The sequence below is a fragment of the Anoplopoma fimbria genome, chromosome 12, assembly GCF_027596085.1.
Source record: "Anoplopoma fimbria isolate UVic2021 breed Golden Eagle Sablefish chromosome 12, Afim_UVic_2022, whole genome shotgun sequence".
NCBI classification, from domain to species: domain Eukaryota; kingdom Metazoa; phylum Chordata; class Actinopteri; order Perciformes; family Anoplopomatidae; genus Anoplopoma; species Anoplopoma fimbria.
In genome coordinates, this window is record NC_072460.1 from 13,141,646 (window position 1) to 13,155,066 (window position 13,421).

Consider the following 13,421-nt stretch of genomic DNA (forward strand, 5'->3'; position numbering starts at 1 on the left):
AGCATGTTTGGAGGTCAAATGGCACTGCACATTACCCCAAAAACACCATACCAACAGTGAAGTTTGGAGGTGGGAACATCATGGTGTGGGGCTGTTTTTCAGCCTACGGCACTGGCAAACTTCATATAATTGAAGGAAGGATGAATGTAAAATGTACCGAGACATTCTTGATAAATACCAGGATGATGAAGATGAAACGAGGGTGGACATTTCAGCAAGACAATGATCCCAAACACACAGCCAAGGAAGCTCTCAATTGGTTTCAGAGAAAGAAAATAAAGCTGCTAGAATGGCCCAGCCAATCACCTGACTTGAATCCAATAGAAAATCTGTGGAAAGAACTAAAGGTCAGAGTTCATAGAAGAGGAGTGGAAAGACCGTTTGTGTGGAAGAATGGGCCAAAATCACACCTGAGCAATGCATGCGACTAGTTTCTCCATACAGGAGGCGTCTTGAAGCTGTCATTACCAACAAAGGCTTTTGTACGAAGTATTAAATAAATTTCAGTAAGCGTGTTCAATACTTTTTCCCTGTGTCATTCCATTTTATTACACATAACTTAATTTCTGAACTTATTTGTTTGGTTTTCTTTGTATGTATGGATTACTTGGGTTGTTACCGACATCTGGTGAAAACATAAAATGTTGTTTTAATTATCAAAAAGTCGCTAGAAAGACAGGGACGTATTAAACCTGGAGAAACATACAAAGCCTTGCAAAATAGATACGTTTGCAGCAAATCAGTAGATTAAGACCATATTCGTCTTTTTATCACATGAAAACTAGCATATTTTTTTGCCTATAAACTCTGTAAATCCTTCTGAACTGTCTGAGACTTGAGTATTTTCAGATTGCAGACAGTCCAATATGTTGCTGCAGGAAAACCTATGTCTCAGAGTTTTTTTAAGTTCCACTGAGCCCAACTGCAGCCTGAGATCCTCATGCTGTTTTGTTTTGGTCATACACAGTCTAAGCCAAGGGTGATTGGGCGGCTGGTATCTTAGTGTTGTCATTTGAATCTTGTTTTAATCTTGTGTCCCTTATACCCTTTGATGTTGTTTTATTGTAATTTATTGGTTAAATTTTATTAGTGTTGCTCCCAAAACAGATTTAAAGATGTTGAAGATGAAGGTGAGGCCCACAAGTCATGTAAAGACATCTCTTCTGAATATTTTGGATGAAATGCATCTTCCTTCTAGGGAATGCACCCAGTTTATTTGCACTTTCAGTCAAACAGAGTCCTGCCAAACACACACAGAAGAAATAACCTCCTAGGAGGAGGAGGAGTCGTCAATTTTCAATTAAAACACTTGAAGCAATCAGAAATCAACACACCTGTTAGGTATGATGTGAAACATTTTAAACAAGAGTTAGTTTATTTGCATATGTACAAATACACACAAATAACACGAATAACAAATAATATACAGTGTAGGAAGAGGTAGAAAAACCAACTGGGCTTATATAAAGCCTCTACCTAAATAATCTAAAAATGTAACATTGTTAAAAAAAAAAGAAATACATGTATATATTTATATACATCTTTTCAGATTTTTTTAAACTAGCAAAATATTTGAATACATTGTCCAGAAAGGATGAAAAAAAAATGTAAGGCAAAATAAATACAAACACATGAGACGGAGCATAAGGACATGTAAAAACGTGGTTCAAAACTGATATATATATAATGTGATGATCCACTGTCCATAAATAATGCTACTACATAACATCAGAGAGCTACAGTGATGGTACATTTTTTAAATAAATTTTCCCATTGCCAGAGTTCCTTTAATATATTTTTATTTTTTAATCTGAAATACAACAAACCCATAAATCAGGAATACAAAGATAACATGTGTTAAAGTGACTCACTAGATAATTGTCACCTTTGTGTCTGCTGGTCTCCCTTGTCTCCACTAATGTGTTGTTTATGGCTTTTAGAGGTTTTGCCAACATACATATTATCACAAGAGAATCTTTAAATGTAAATAACATCAAAAACACCCAGATAACAACAATAAATCACCCTTTAGCGGGTAAGCAGCAAAAAAACTGGTACATGTTAATGTTTTTGGGAATGTAAAATACAGGTGATATGGGTTGAAAAACTTGGCCAAAGTATTGGGGGGGTTTTTCTGGATTCATACTTAGGACTTTTAAAAACACTCCATTACTGTATCTCTCTGACTTTCTGGAGTGGCATCCTTTGTTGACAATGGATGATTTTGGTATTGATGACAGTTTTGCAACCCATGTATTTTCAGGTCATTGTGCGATGTCTCATGTCCTCAATGTGTTTGTTTTACCATATATATATTTGTTTTCTTTGTATCTGTACATTGATAAGAATAGTGTTTTGTTGTGTTTATCTGAGTGCATTCCAATATTTTGTTAGTTTTTTGTAGAATATTAAGAAACCCATTTCAAACAGTTCACATCAAACTAAACAGGAGTGTTGTTTTCTAATTGCCTCAGGTGTGTTAACTGAAACTTGACAACTCCTCCTCCTGGGAGGTTATTTCTTCTGTTTGTGTTTGGCATGCCGCTGTTTGACTGAAAGCTCAATAGAAATGGGTTGGGTGTATGCAGGGGATAGAACCGTGTAGATGCTTCTCATCCAAAATGTTAGGGAGAGATGACTTTGCATGGCTTAAAAGTTTCCACAAACTTTTAAGACAATTTGCATGAGGGTCAAGACAGTGGACACTCTAAAGCAGTGCAGCTAAAAGTGAATCCCCCACGCCTTTTGTACCTGGTTCACACCAGGCTCTGTATCTCTCACTACACTATCCTATGAAGACATAAAATGTCCCAAATAAGAATAAAAAGGCAGACTTGTACTTGTGTGGCTTTCTGATAGAAATCCTTAAAATCTTTAACATTTCAAGAGACTAAAACTACAAGAACTGTTTCAAAAACCTCAATGTCTGAATAGATTTTGTATTTCTTTGTTGAGTTAGAAAATTTGCTAATATTTTCAGTACTTTCTGATAATGCGTATCACCTTGAAATATCCCTCCCCTCGATTTAGGGGCTCTATCATTATCTGTGTGGGTTACATTCTCAAAAAATATTCAAATAATATGTATATGCACTTATTAGGAGTGAGTGAAATATTATATTGATGAAGCCATGGTGCATATTTTAACTTTTTTGTTTCGTCGACTTAACCCTAACCCAGCCCATAGCAAGTTTTATTTTGGCTAATGAAAAAGTAGTATGATTTATTTCCTTAGTGTGCAGTAGTTGTTGTTCATACCTTATTTACCCACCCTTGAGTCAAAGCACAAACACCCAAAACTTAGACTGCTCATTGAAACATTTCTGCCAAATCACCCAGAATCTCCTCGTCTTACATGAACAAGTTTAGCTCTGTTTCCTCCTTGCTTCCTTCCATTTATCTGATCCCTGCAGGCTTTTAGAGAAGTGGAGCATAGGGGGGTTCTGTCTTTTAACCACAGAGCTGGAAATAATATAGCAGATGCTCATACAGTCCGAGCAAAGTGCTGGTATGACTGGTCCTGGAGATACTGCCAACATTCTAATATTAGCTGAGCACATGTCTGACTTTAGAATCAGTCACTAAGCTGGCTAAACTTAGTAAATTGCTTCCCAAGCCTCTTTCCAAGTTCTATTGCTCTACCACTGACCTGTGCTGGGTACTCTGGTGTCTGGGGAGAAGTTGGACAGCCTTCTGCAATGATGAGTGAATGACTCTGCATGGAATTTGCAGAAAAGGAGGAAAATAACTCTGACCCTAAAAGGAAAGTGTGAGAATATCATGAGGTGGGAATCAGAACAAAATGTTCTTTGACTCATACATCAGATTAGTAATCAGTTTTAAAAATCTGTCGGATTTTCTTTTGAGATAAACAAAAATGTCTGCTGTTGAAGTGTGCTGTGCTGCCCTCATCTGGTAAAACTGAGAGATCATTCTTGTATATCTTACAGAATAAAAGAAAACACACACACCATTACCACACGCTGTTGTGCCAAACAGACTTCCCTTTCCTTTGCATTTATCAACTTCATTTCTGTTTGGGCCTTTCCCAAGCTATAAATCCTCAACCCCGAGCATGCCCCTTTCTTCCTCTTCCTGAGTTTCATATCAGTAAGAAGTCAAGTCCCACCTAATGCTCTTGTGTCTAAACATAGCATCTTTTGAGTAATGGATCATGTTAGTGTGGTGTGTTAGGTCTGATTTGGTGGTTAAGAGTCGAAGAGGCAGCTTCTAATAAGTAATTGGTCGGGGCATTTGATGGGATTTAGTGAGATTATATTGTTGGAGGTGTGTCCGCTTCAGATGGCTGGTATTAACAACATGTCTGTGTTAGTTAACTCTTCAGAGCAGATCAGCAACTATAATTCTCAGGATCAAAAAGCTTTCAATGAGTCACAATTTGTCACAGTGGCTTTTCTCAGTCGATGGACATCTGATATTGAAATAATTTAGCTAACAGTGCTGGCATGAAGCATTTGACTTCTTAATGGTATGTTCCTTCTGAAAGTGCAATGAGCAACATGTAAGTTCAGAGCAAACGAGATGTGTCCTGTTGTAAGTTGGCGGATATCTTTGGAGGTGATATAGAAAGCAGCTGAAACCATCAGTGAGGATTCATTTTATAAACTTGAGCTATTTTAACATCTTGATGAACTTCATAAACAAGGCTCATGTCCAACACTGCATTACCCAGTTTGATCAGAAGGGGACAGTGCATCCCCCTAACAGAGAGGAGTCGTTGCATAAGGCAGGCTACATTCACATGCACAAAGTCACAGATTGGTCCCACTCCAATTCACTATCAGGGTTAATCTATTTACATGCACCTTTTAATGCCACGTCATTGAGTCTCTGATGCTATAAATAAACCTGTTGACGCAATATTCCTGTCCACACATGGGATTCGACAATCAAAACAAAAGGGAGGTGGTTACAGTTCAAGCAGAAGTCTTGAACCAATGTGAAACTAGTAAAAAAGCTAATTAAAGCATCTTAAACTGGTTTCTAATAATTGGAATATAAGATTATTTGGGATACATGAACTTGGGATATTTTTGTTGACGCAAAGTAACCTGAATTAACAGACCATTAGATGCTGAAACAGCAGATAATAAACATATGTTTTGCTTTGTTTTTTGCAAATGAGTTGCTCCAAACTTTGACGCCATGTGTTTGCATGTAGGCGTCTTATATTTAAGCATTTGTTTGCACGCATCACAAAATGTCCATGTGTTTCCATGCATGTCTCTGTGTATGTCATCCCTGTCATGGGAATAATTACTAGCAAGGCCCCCTGGCTTAAAGTAACAGCGGGGCTAGTTTGTTGTCCCAGCAAATGGATTTCCATGGGAAAACAGGCCCAAGAGGCTGTCTCCACTCACACAGACACACTGAAATTATTCAGGCAGCGGGTCCTCAGCAGCACAGCAGATTTAGGGAGCCATAGCCTCCATGTTTCAGCCACAGCACTTATTTGGACAGTTAGGAGAGGTTTTCTCTGACACAACAGACGGACAGTAGAGAGCTGTGGATGGACAGATTCAGAGAGAGCTGTGGAGTGAGAGAGAGGAGAAAGAGGGAGCCGACGAGCTCAACAGACTGTAAGGGGAGCAAGGTTGGCTGTTGTCTGTTTCTTTCTCTTAATCCTTAAATCTTCTGTAATCAGGATGAGAGGGAGAGAGCATGTTGCCTGACTTAGGACAGCACAGTCTATGTTGGGACCTGGACGGATTGCCAGCTGATGAGGAGTCCTTACTGGCCAGTAGGAGAGATGGAGGGTGGGGGGATGGCATTCAGCTGGAGACAGTTTGGAAACGTAAACTTCCCCAGTTTCTACCAAGAGTCAACAGGAAGAAGGGAAGCCCAATTAATGAGGATGGTTTAACCACTGAGAGCATTTTTTTTAAGAAGAAAGAGAAGAAGACTTATCCACGGATTGCTTTAGGGTGAGAATTTGCTCTAAGTTTCTTTTTCACTTTGATTTAGCACAAATTGTTGCACATGTTTTTACATATTCACTCCACAGCTCATATTTAGGATCCAGAGGAAGAAGCTTGATCAGATTACAAGGTGCTGCTCAGCAGGAAGTGTAGGCCACAAAGGCAGAGTTAAAATAGGAGCTGTCTGTATTTGTTCACAAGGAGGAAGAGAGAGAAAAGTTTGTGTGATTGTTATCTTCATTCTTCAGCATGCACAACGGGGAAATAAGAACATATGTTTGTGGGATTAAAGGAGTTGAGCAGCTCTATCTGGCATTTAATGAGAGCTTATCCAAAATGTGCTTTTACTTGACATTGTCAGCAGGTGCAAAACTGCTTCTTTGCAATCTGTGTTAATTTGTGCCTAGTTTGGATACGGTGTAGCGATGTGTGCAGGAACGAGGCAGCTTTTATACTGAAACCATCAATCCCTCACTTGTAGGGCAATCAAGCTCTTTCTCATGCTAAAAACATTAAGAATGACTAAATCTATCCCACCATAAGCCTGAACCTTAAGAAACTGTGTCTTTACTGGTTTCAAAATATGCTTCATACAAACATAAGATTTGTACTTTATTGATTTATACCAAAAAAACAACTGGATAGCCCAGTGCACTTCTACTGCAGAGAAGTGTGACACGGTTAAGACACCATGACAGATGCTGTCACTTGCCTGGCCTCCCATTGCTTCCGGCACACCATATGGCCTTTCTCAACTCTGTACATGCCTTTATTCACATGACTTTCACAGACCAAACTTCTGCAGTTGTAGAATGTTTCTTGAGCATTAACTGTATACCTGTTATTTATTTGTAGATATATATGCATGTTTTGCACATTCTTATACATTTGAGTATTCATTATCTTAAAGTATATAAAAGCGAAAATATCACTCTCAGAGTTTTAACTACTCTCTCTCTGTTCTTCTGTTCTATAATGGGCTGAGTGAGTGAACGGGCATTGGCAAAAAGAATGTTGCACAGTCAGCTTACACATCTTGTAAATCAGACTTGCGGATCAGCCGCTCTAACAGGAGGGCGGAGGTGAGGTGAAGCTCATCATCCTCTTTTAGACACCGTGCCTTTTACACAAGGCACCTACAGATCTATTTAATACGCTAACTTCAAAAGCTGCCAATGTATTGCCGTTATTCTTGCATTCATACTTTCATTAGATGCTTATTTTGAGGGGAGAAATCATACACAATCCTATCCTAGATGGCCCAATTTAAAATACAGTACTGAAATGCCTTTTGCACACAAATATTTTGATATCACCAAGACCTTTCACATTAGGATAAGCACACATTTTTGACAGTACCTGAATTGGAACATGAGATATATGTCAGTTCAAGTTCTTGCTGTCTTTAAGATGTTTATATGAGCAGCATTTGGCCACTGAACACAGCATTTGTTTGTGTCCACAATAAAAACTATTAATGTTTTCCTATTCAAGATGTAGATGGTGAGCAGCAGACTTGACACCCAGGTGTGATCCCAGGCAGAAGGGGGGCCAATGGCCACTGCAAAGTATGACCCCCACCTGGGCGAAGGCCCATCTGAGGACTCGGAGATCCTCCTGGATGATTCTGACTCAGGGAGTGTGCTCTCTGACGACTCAGTGCTTCCCGACTATGACAGGGATGAAAAGGACACAGAGCCGGCTAAAACGTTGTATGAGGCCTGCGCTCGGAATGACCCCACGTCCCTGCGCAGGATCTTGGAGAGAGGAGTCACTAAAGACGAGGCCATGGACCTGGACATCAATGGCAGGGTGAGTTGGATTTCTTTTCCTTTTTTACAACAGGGGCTTTGACACAAAGTGAGAAATCTATATTTCTACAATGAAAAGGGTTTGATAGTCATGAAGGTGCATTTGTTTCTATGTTCCCCCTCAGACTGGACTGATGTTGGCTGTGGGAAAGGGATTCGTAGACATTGTCACCATGCTGCATGTATGTCCATTAATAGACATCAACCACCAAGACAATGATGGCAACACTGCCCTCATGATTGCTGCGCAAGCAGGTATGTCACATGACATATACACCACATTAACTCAACATCTAGTCTCAATTCATCAACCTACCATAATGAAATAATGTTTTGGTTCTTTTTCCCCAGGTTTCGTCACTATTTTAAACTATATCCTTAACTACTACTCTGGTGTGGACTCAGAAGTCAGGGATCCCCGTGGCTTCACAGCTCTAATTAAGGCAGGCCTGCAGGGCCGAGACGAGTGTGTGTCCGCCCTGTTAATGCATGGTAAGTTAATGTTACATAAGACCTCCTATAAACTTTGCAGGAGGAACATCTGATGTGTGTGCACACGTGGACAACATATTCATTCAGAGGCAATAAGGCCAGGTTCTTACATTCGTGCAGACCATCACCCATGGGACAATTGTTTAAGAAAACATAAATTTACAGTATGGATGGAAGAATGAAAACTGTTGTGTGCAATTCATAATTTGACCAGGAAAATATACCAAAAATATAAACATTGTACACAAGTGATTTAGAGGGTAAAACAGGGATATCTGATCTGTGAACTAATCTGGTCTTTCTCCAATCCCTTTCTATTCAGAGTTCAATTATGTCAGAGACCGATAATTTGACAGGCAAACCGAGCCATTTGTAAAATAAAAATATATGTCTGGTGTTCTTGGTATTGTTTTAAAGCCTTGCTTATTCATTAAGCGGGTTATCATAGTCTTCAAAAATAGACACATATTCTTAAAATAATGACTTAAACTGAATTATTACAACCAGATAGCTTTAGAGAAAATCTGCAGAAATCTGGCCTGATTTAAGTACACTGTTTTCACCTAATAGCAATCTATATCTTATATCACCATGTTGGGAAATGGCCTGTATCACTTCTGGAAGTGTTATGCTGCACATCTACTCAATGAACTGTGCTTCAAAAGTGGCCACATGGTGGGGTCATTTTACTGTAGGATCATTGGATTTCCTCACATCCCCCAGCATCCAATGATTATCAATGTGTGTCGTTGTTTAAAACCCTTTTTTGCTTGTTTTTCCTCCCCTTTTCATTCCCAGGTGCAGATATGAATGCAGTTGATCTGGTCCAAGGGAAAGGTCTAAACGATTGGATCCTTAGGACAGGAAGGTTTGAGACTCTTAGAAGAATCCGCCGCCTGAAGGCTTATTCTGTCGCTGAGCAGTTCTGTGATAGTTACATTCCTGAGTGGCCTGAGCTGAAGCAACTGGTAGCAAAGGCCACAGCCACCAAAACAACCAGTCAGAAGCTGAGGCAGCGCTTAAAAGACAGTCTTTCTTTCAACTTCCCTAACGACCCCCAAGACAATGGGGTCTTTGACCATATGGTGCGGATGACTACAGGCCTCCACAGCCCCTGATAGTCACTGGTTGCCGTCCACTCTGTCCCTCTAGCCCCCCAGAGATTGGCAAGCCACGGTTTACCGTCCTTGAGCTGCTTGAAAAGCACAGCAGCAAGGAGTTGGAGGAGAGCACAGTGTGCCACAGTAAAGGCTCCATCACCACCTCAGCTTCTCAGGCTGCTGTGTCAGCCACCTCTGTATCTCTGACCTCCTGCTGCCAGTACACGGAGCGCAGGGAAAGCATGACAACAGGTGACACGAGAAGCTTCATTCCCCGCAGCATGGCACACAGGAACAGCATCTTCCCCTCAGGATGTATTCCCAAGATTGAAGTAACAAAATCTGGGGAGCCCACTCCAAAGAAAGAGAAAAAGAAGAAAAGGCAGAAGGGCTACCTGGAGCCTCCTATCTGGAAGTACAAGGAGGCCAAGGAGGAGAAAAAGAGAGAGAAGAAGCAGCAACAGGAAAAGGAAAAAGAACAAGAGAAAAAACAGAAGGGGTCTAAACGTTCATCAAGCAAAAAATGAGCCACTATTCTCTTTTCACTGTGATAAAGTCACGCATGAGGAATGAGCATATGTGATTACAGTGAGGCTTTTGTGATTACAGTGAGGTTTTAACAGAAAACTAAGAAAATGCAACAACAAACTTTGGAAAACTGAAAATTGTGAACCAAATATTCTTTGGTTTTGGAGACATACGGTGTCTTACATGTCTTAGTATGACTGACTTCTTCTTCGAGGATTGGAAGGTCCAGTGGAAGATCAACTCTCATGGTGATGCAAAGTTAAACTCACCACAACACCTGCAATGACATTTTGTGAGGATTTTACAAATCTGTGTTTGTGAATGATGGTATTTAACTGAAAGACAAACAAAGCAACAGCAAATACTGTTTATAAAGTACATGTGAGCAAAAGCCTTCAGCAAATTAATTTTGGTTTATCAAAAAGACAATGTCGACTGAGATAAAAGAGACAACACATCTTCAAACTATGTGCTTTGCTCCTCTACACCACATGCTCAAAGTAACAGGGACGGCTTTTTACAAGACCAAGAGATGAAGATGGTTTACTTTTGTAAGATTCATAAACTATGTTCTTTTTCCACTCTGAAATGGGAGTAATGCTGTTGGAAAAGATTCAGAAACAGGAAATCGTAGCTATAATACATTTTCCGATTGAGATCAGAACTGCTAAATCAGCAGACAAAATTTCAATATACTTGAGTGTTTCATGCAATCCCTCAAATACGACTACCAGGGCAAGCTAAAGCCATTTTACAGCAATATATTAATAGAATCAGTAACGATTTTGAGATTTATTCAACACTCTTATTTCCGAGAGCGATCCAATCTCCACTGTACGCAACATGTAGCATATACCTGATGCCTTTTACTATGTGTTTTTGAAATAATTTAATACTCCATACTGTGGAATGATGTTAGGAGGGAAGATGCAGAAAAACTTTTCAAACTTTTGCCCGATCATGAGAAAAAACTACTCACTGGTGTTCAAGTCAAAAGTCTGCTGGAGCTTGATGTACTATGTTTAATGCTTTTAATTGGATACCTTTATTTCTTTTTGCAAAAATGTTCTGACACCAACAGCAGACCTCACACGTACAGAGTTACCTATGCACGTGTATGTATGTATATATGTACTATTTGCACATTATGTCACTCAGGAAATCTTTTGTCATACGTTGGGCATTATACCTGAAAAATCTGTCACGGCAAGGAAAATCTCTTTTGGGGTGCTGCTTTCATTGGGGCATTTAAAAATGTTCTCTGTATCGATCATCTTGGTAATTCATGAAATAATAACTAATAACAAAAAAAACTATAAATGCAATACCTGTTCTAATTACAGCAAAATATATTTAAATGTTTTGAATTAAAATAATGTAATAAGATACTATTCTTAGAGCATAACTTCAGGGGTTATTCATTTAAAAAGTGGAAACAAGAGACACAAAAAACTCAGGTCTTCTAAATCTTGATAAAGATGAAAATGTGTGTTTGTATGTGAGGAATAAATTTACTGACCTTTTCAAGTGAATCTGTTTATCTGCCCTCTACCTCGGATTTGGTGATCTGAAAGAACCACGATATTGTACATTAGTGTGGTCACAGGACATAATACACATTTGTTGTACAGTAACTGAAACAGAAACAGATTTTAAAGATACATCCTGAAGCATTTTTTCATTTTATGACATGAATAAATTGTATTTACAAGCTAGAAATTCAACATTTCCTTAACAGGCATGCACGTGACGGATGAGCCTCTTGTCTGGCACTTAACCTTGGTAACTCTCTCCCAAAGTTACTTTGAGCTTCTTAAGAAGGCCTATAATGCGCTCTCTGGAGTGGCATGGGATGACTTTTGAACCATGATCTGTAATCTTTTAATCCAATGTGCAGTTCCATTACATAACAATTAGCTTTTGTTGGCGGTAGCATAAAAATCAAGATGGATACTTTCATGTGCTCAAATATATTTTATGGAATTATTTCTTTGAAAACAGTTACATTTCCTGTTTTGACTTAAAGTTCTTTACGTCAACATAAAGCTAGCAAGTTCAAAATTTTCTCATATTTTAAGGATTCTGGCTCACTTCCTCTTCACAGGGGGGAACTTGGTGACTTGAGGTCAACTCTAAAATAAAAACCTCTCTAGAATTTAATGAAAGAACACATTGAACCTCTATGGAGAGGAAACACATATCCTCATACAGTTGGAACACATAGGCTGGACCAGATTGTACAGATTTTGATCTTTTGAAAATGAGGCATCACACTGTGAAGCACAAATACGAGCTGTCTGTCAGCTAAAGTATTGACTATTTACTTAAAACAAGGGAGCAAAACAAGTCTTCCCTTTATCAGGATTTTGCTCATGAAAAAGTCACAGTATGAAAACATGTCTGGTTAAGCAAAATCACATTTCCTCCAGCAGATTATACAACAAATAAAAGCTTTTAGAAAAACCTTAAGGGAATAAGACAGTGTGGCTCTTTGAATCACAGAGATTGGTAGAAAAGAAAAATCAGTGCTGATTAAAAAAAGAACAACAATTTGCTCTTTTTTCTACATGACAGCTGATGTGAGAGCTTCCAGCTGTTTCTTCAGTCGTAAGCCAAAAACTGAGAGATTACAGAGCCTGAGAACAAGGGGGGGGATTTATATTACAGACATGAAGACATCTGTCTCAGGCTCTGCTGAATGAAGTGTTTTCACACAGCCGAGTCTGTCTGGCATCCAAGAGACAAATGCAATTGCCATTAGGAGACACTTTGTCGGACACAACCGCAATAACAGAGAGGCAGTTGAGCAACATTGTGTTATCCCTAATTTGGTTAACAAGGAATAGTAGTTAATTTAGACAAAAAAAGTATCTTTAAGTGCCACGTCACTCAGAAATGTGTTTGCTTATTACTCCAAATGAAAGTTTACCTTTACTGTGCAGAATCCGGTAAGTCCAAGTTTTGACATTAAGTCTGTTTTCACATTAATCTGATTTAAAGTGGAAAGTTTCTCTCAGCTAGTAAATCTCAGTTCAAGACTTGTATGTATGAGCATGATTTCATGACATCACAACTTATTTTGTCTGGAAGAACATTGTGGTCAAATATTCAACCTAAATAAATTGGATGTGGGAACTTAAAACCTAAGTTTTTAGAATAACAATATACCAAATGACAACGTGAAAACACCGTCAAACATTCTGCAGCACCGTTCGTTCGTGAGGTCATGAGTCTGGAAGACAGCTCAGGGCTTGAACCCTTTTCTAACCATCAATTAAAGAGGCGGTGGTGAGGAGCCCCCCCCCCAGTTTTGAACAGCTTCATAGCAAGTTTCAGTTCTTAGTTGTGTGGCCCACTTCGCTGCTCTCATATCACATTTTTGGGCATTGCAGGCAGCTGTTTTCAGTCATATAGCTTAAAAAAATCCTCTGTACCAGCTGGTGAACATGGTAGAGCATTTAGCATCTGATGTCGTTAGAAACAAAAAGCAGAACATATGGAGACTGAATACTGGACTAACATTCATCAGGAGGAGGGCAACACAACTCCAA

The 13,421-nt window shown here is 39.2% G+C and overlaps 1 protein-coding gene across 1 annotated transcript; it reads left to right on the forward strand.

Moving 5' to 3' along the window:
- Positions 1-7,493: 7,493 nt before the first annotated feature.
- ankrd33aa (ankyrin repeat domain 33Aa) lies at positions 7,494-9,869 on the forward strand. Its single transcript, XM_054610017.1, is given in 5 exon segments — positions 7,494-7,751; positions 7,876-8,005; positions 8,102-8,242; positions 9,041-9,349; positions 9,352-9,869. Coding segments are annotated over 5 exon segments (1,356 nt in total).
- The last annotated feature ends 3,552 nt before the right edge of the window (positions 9,870-13,421 follow it).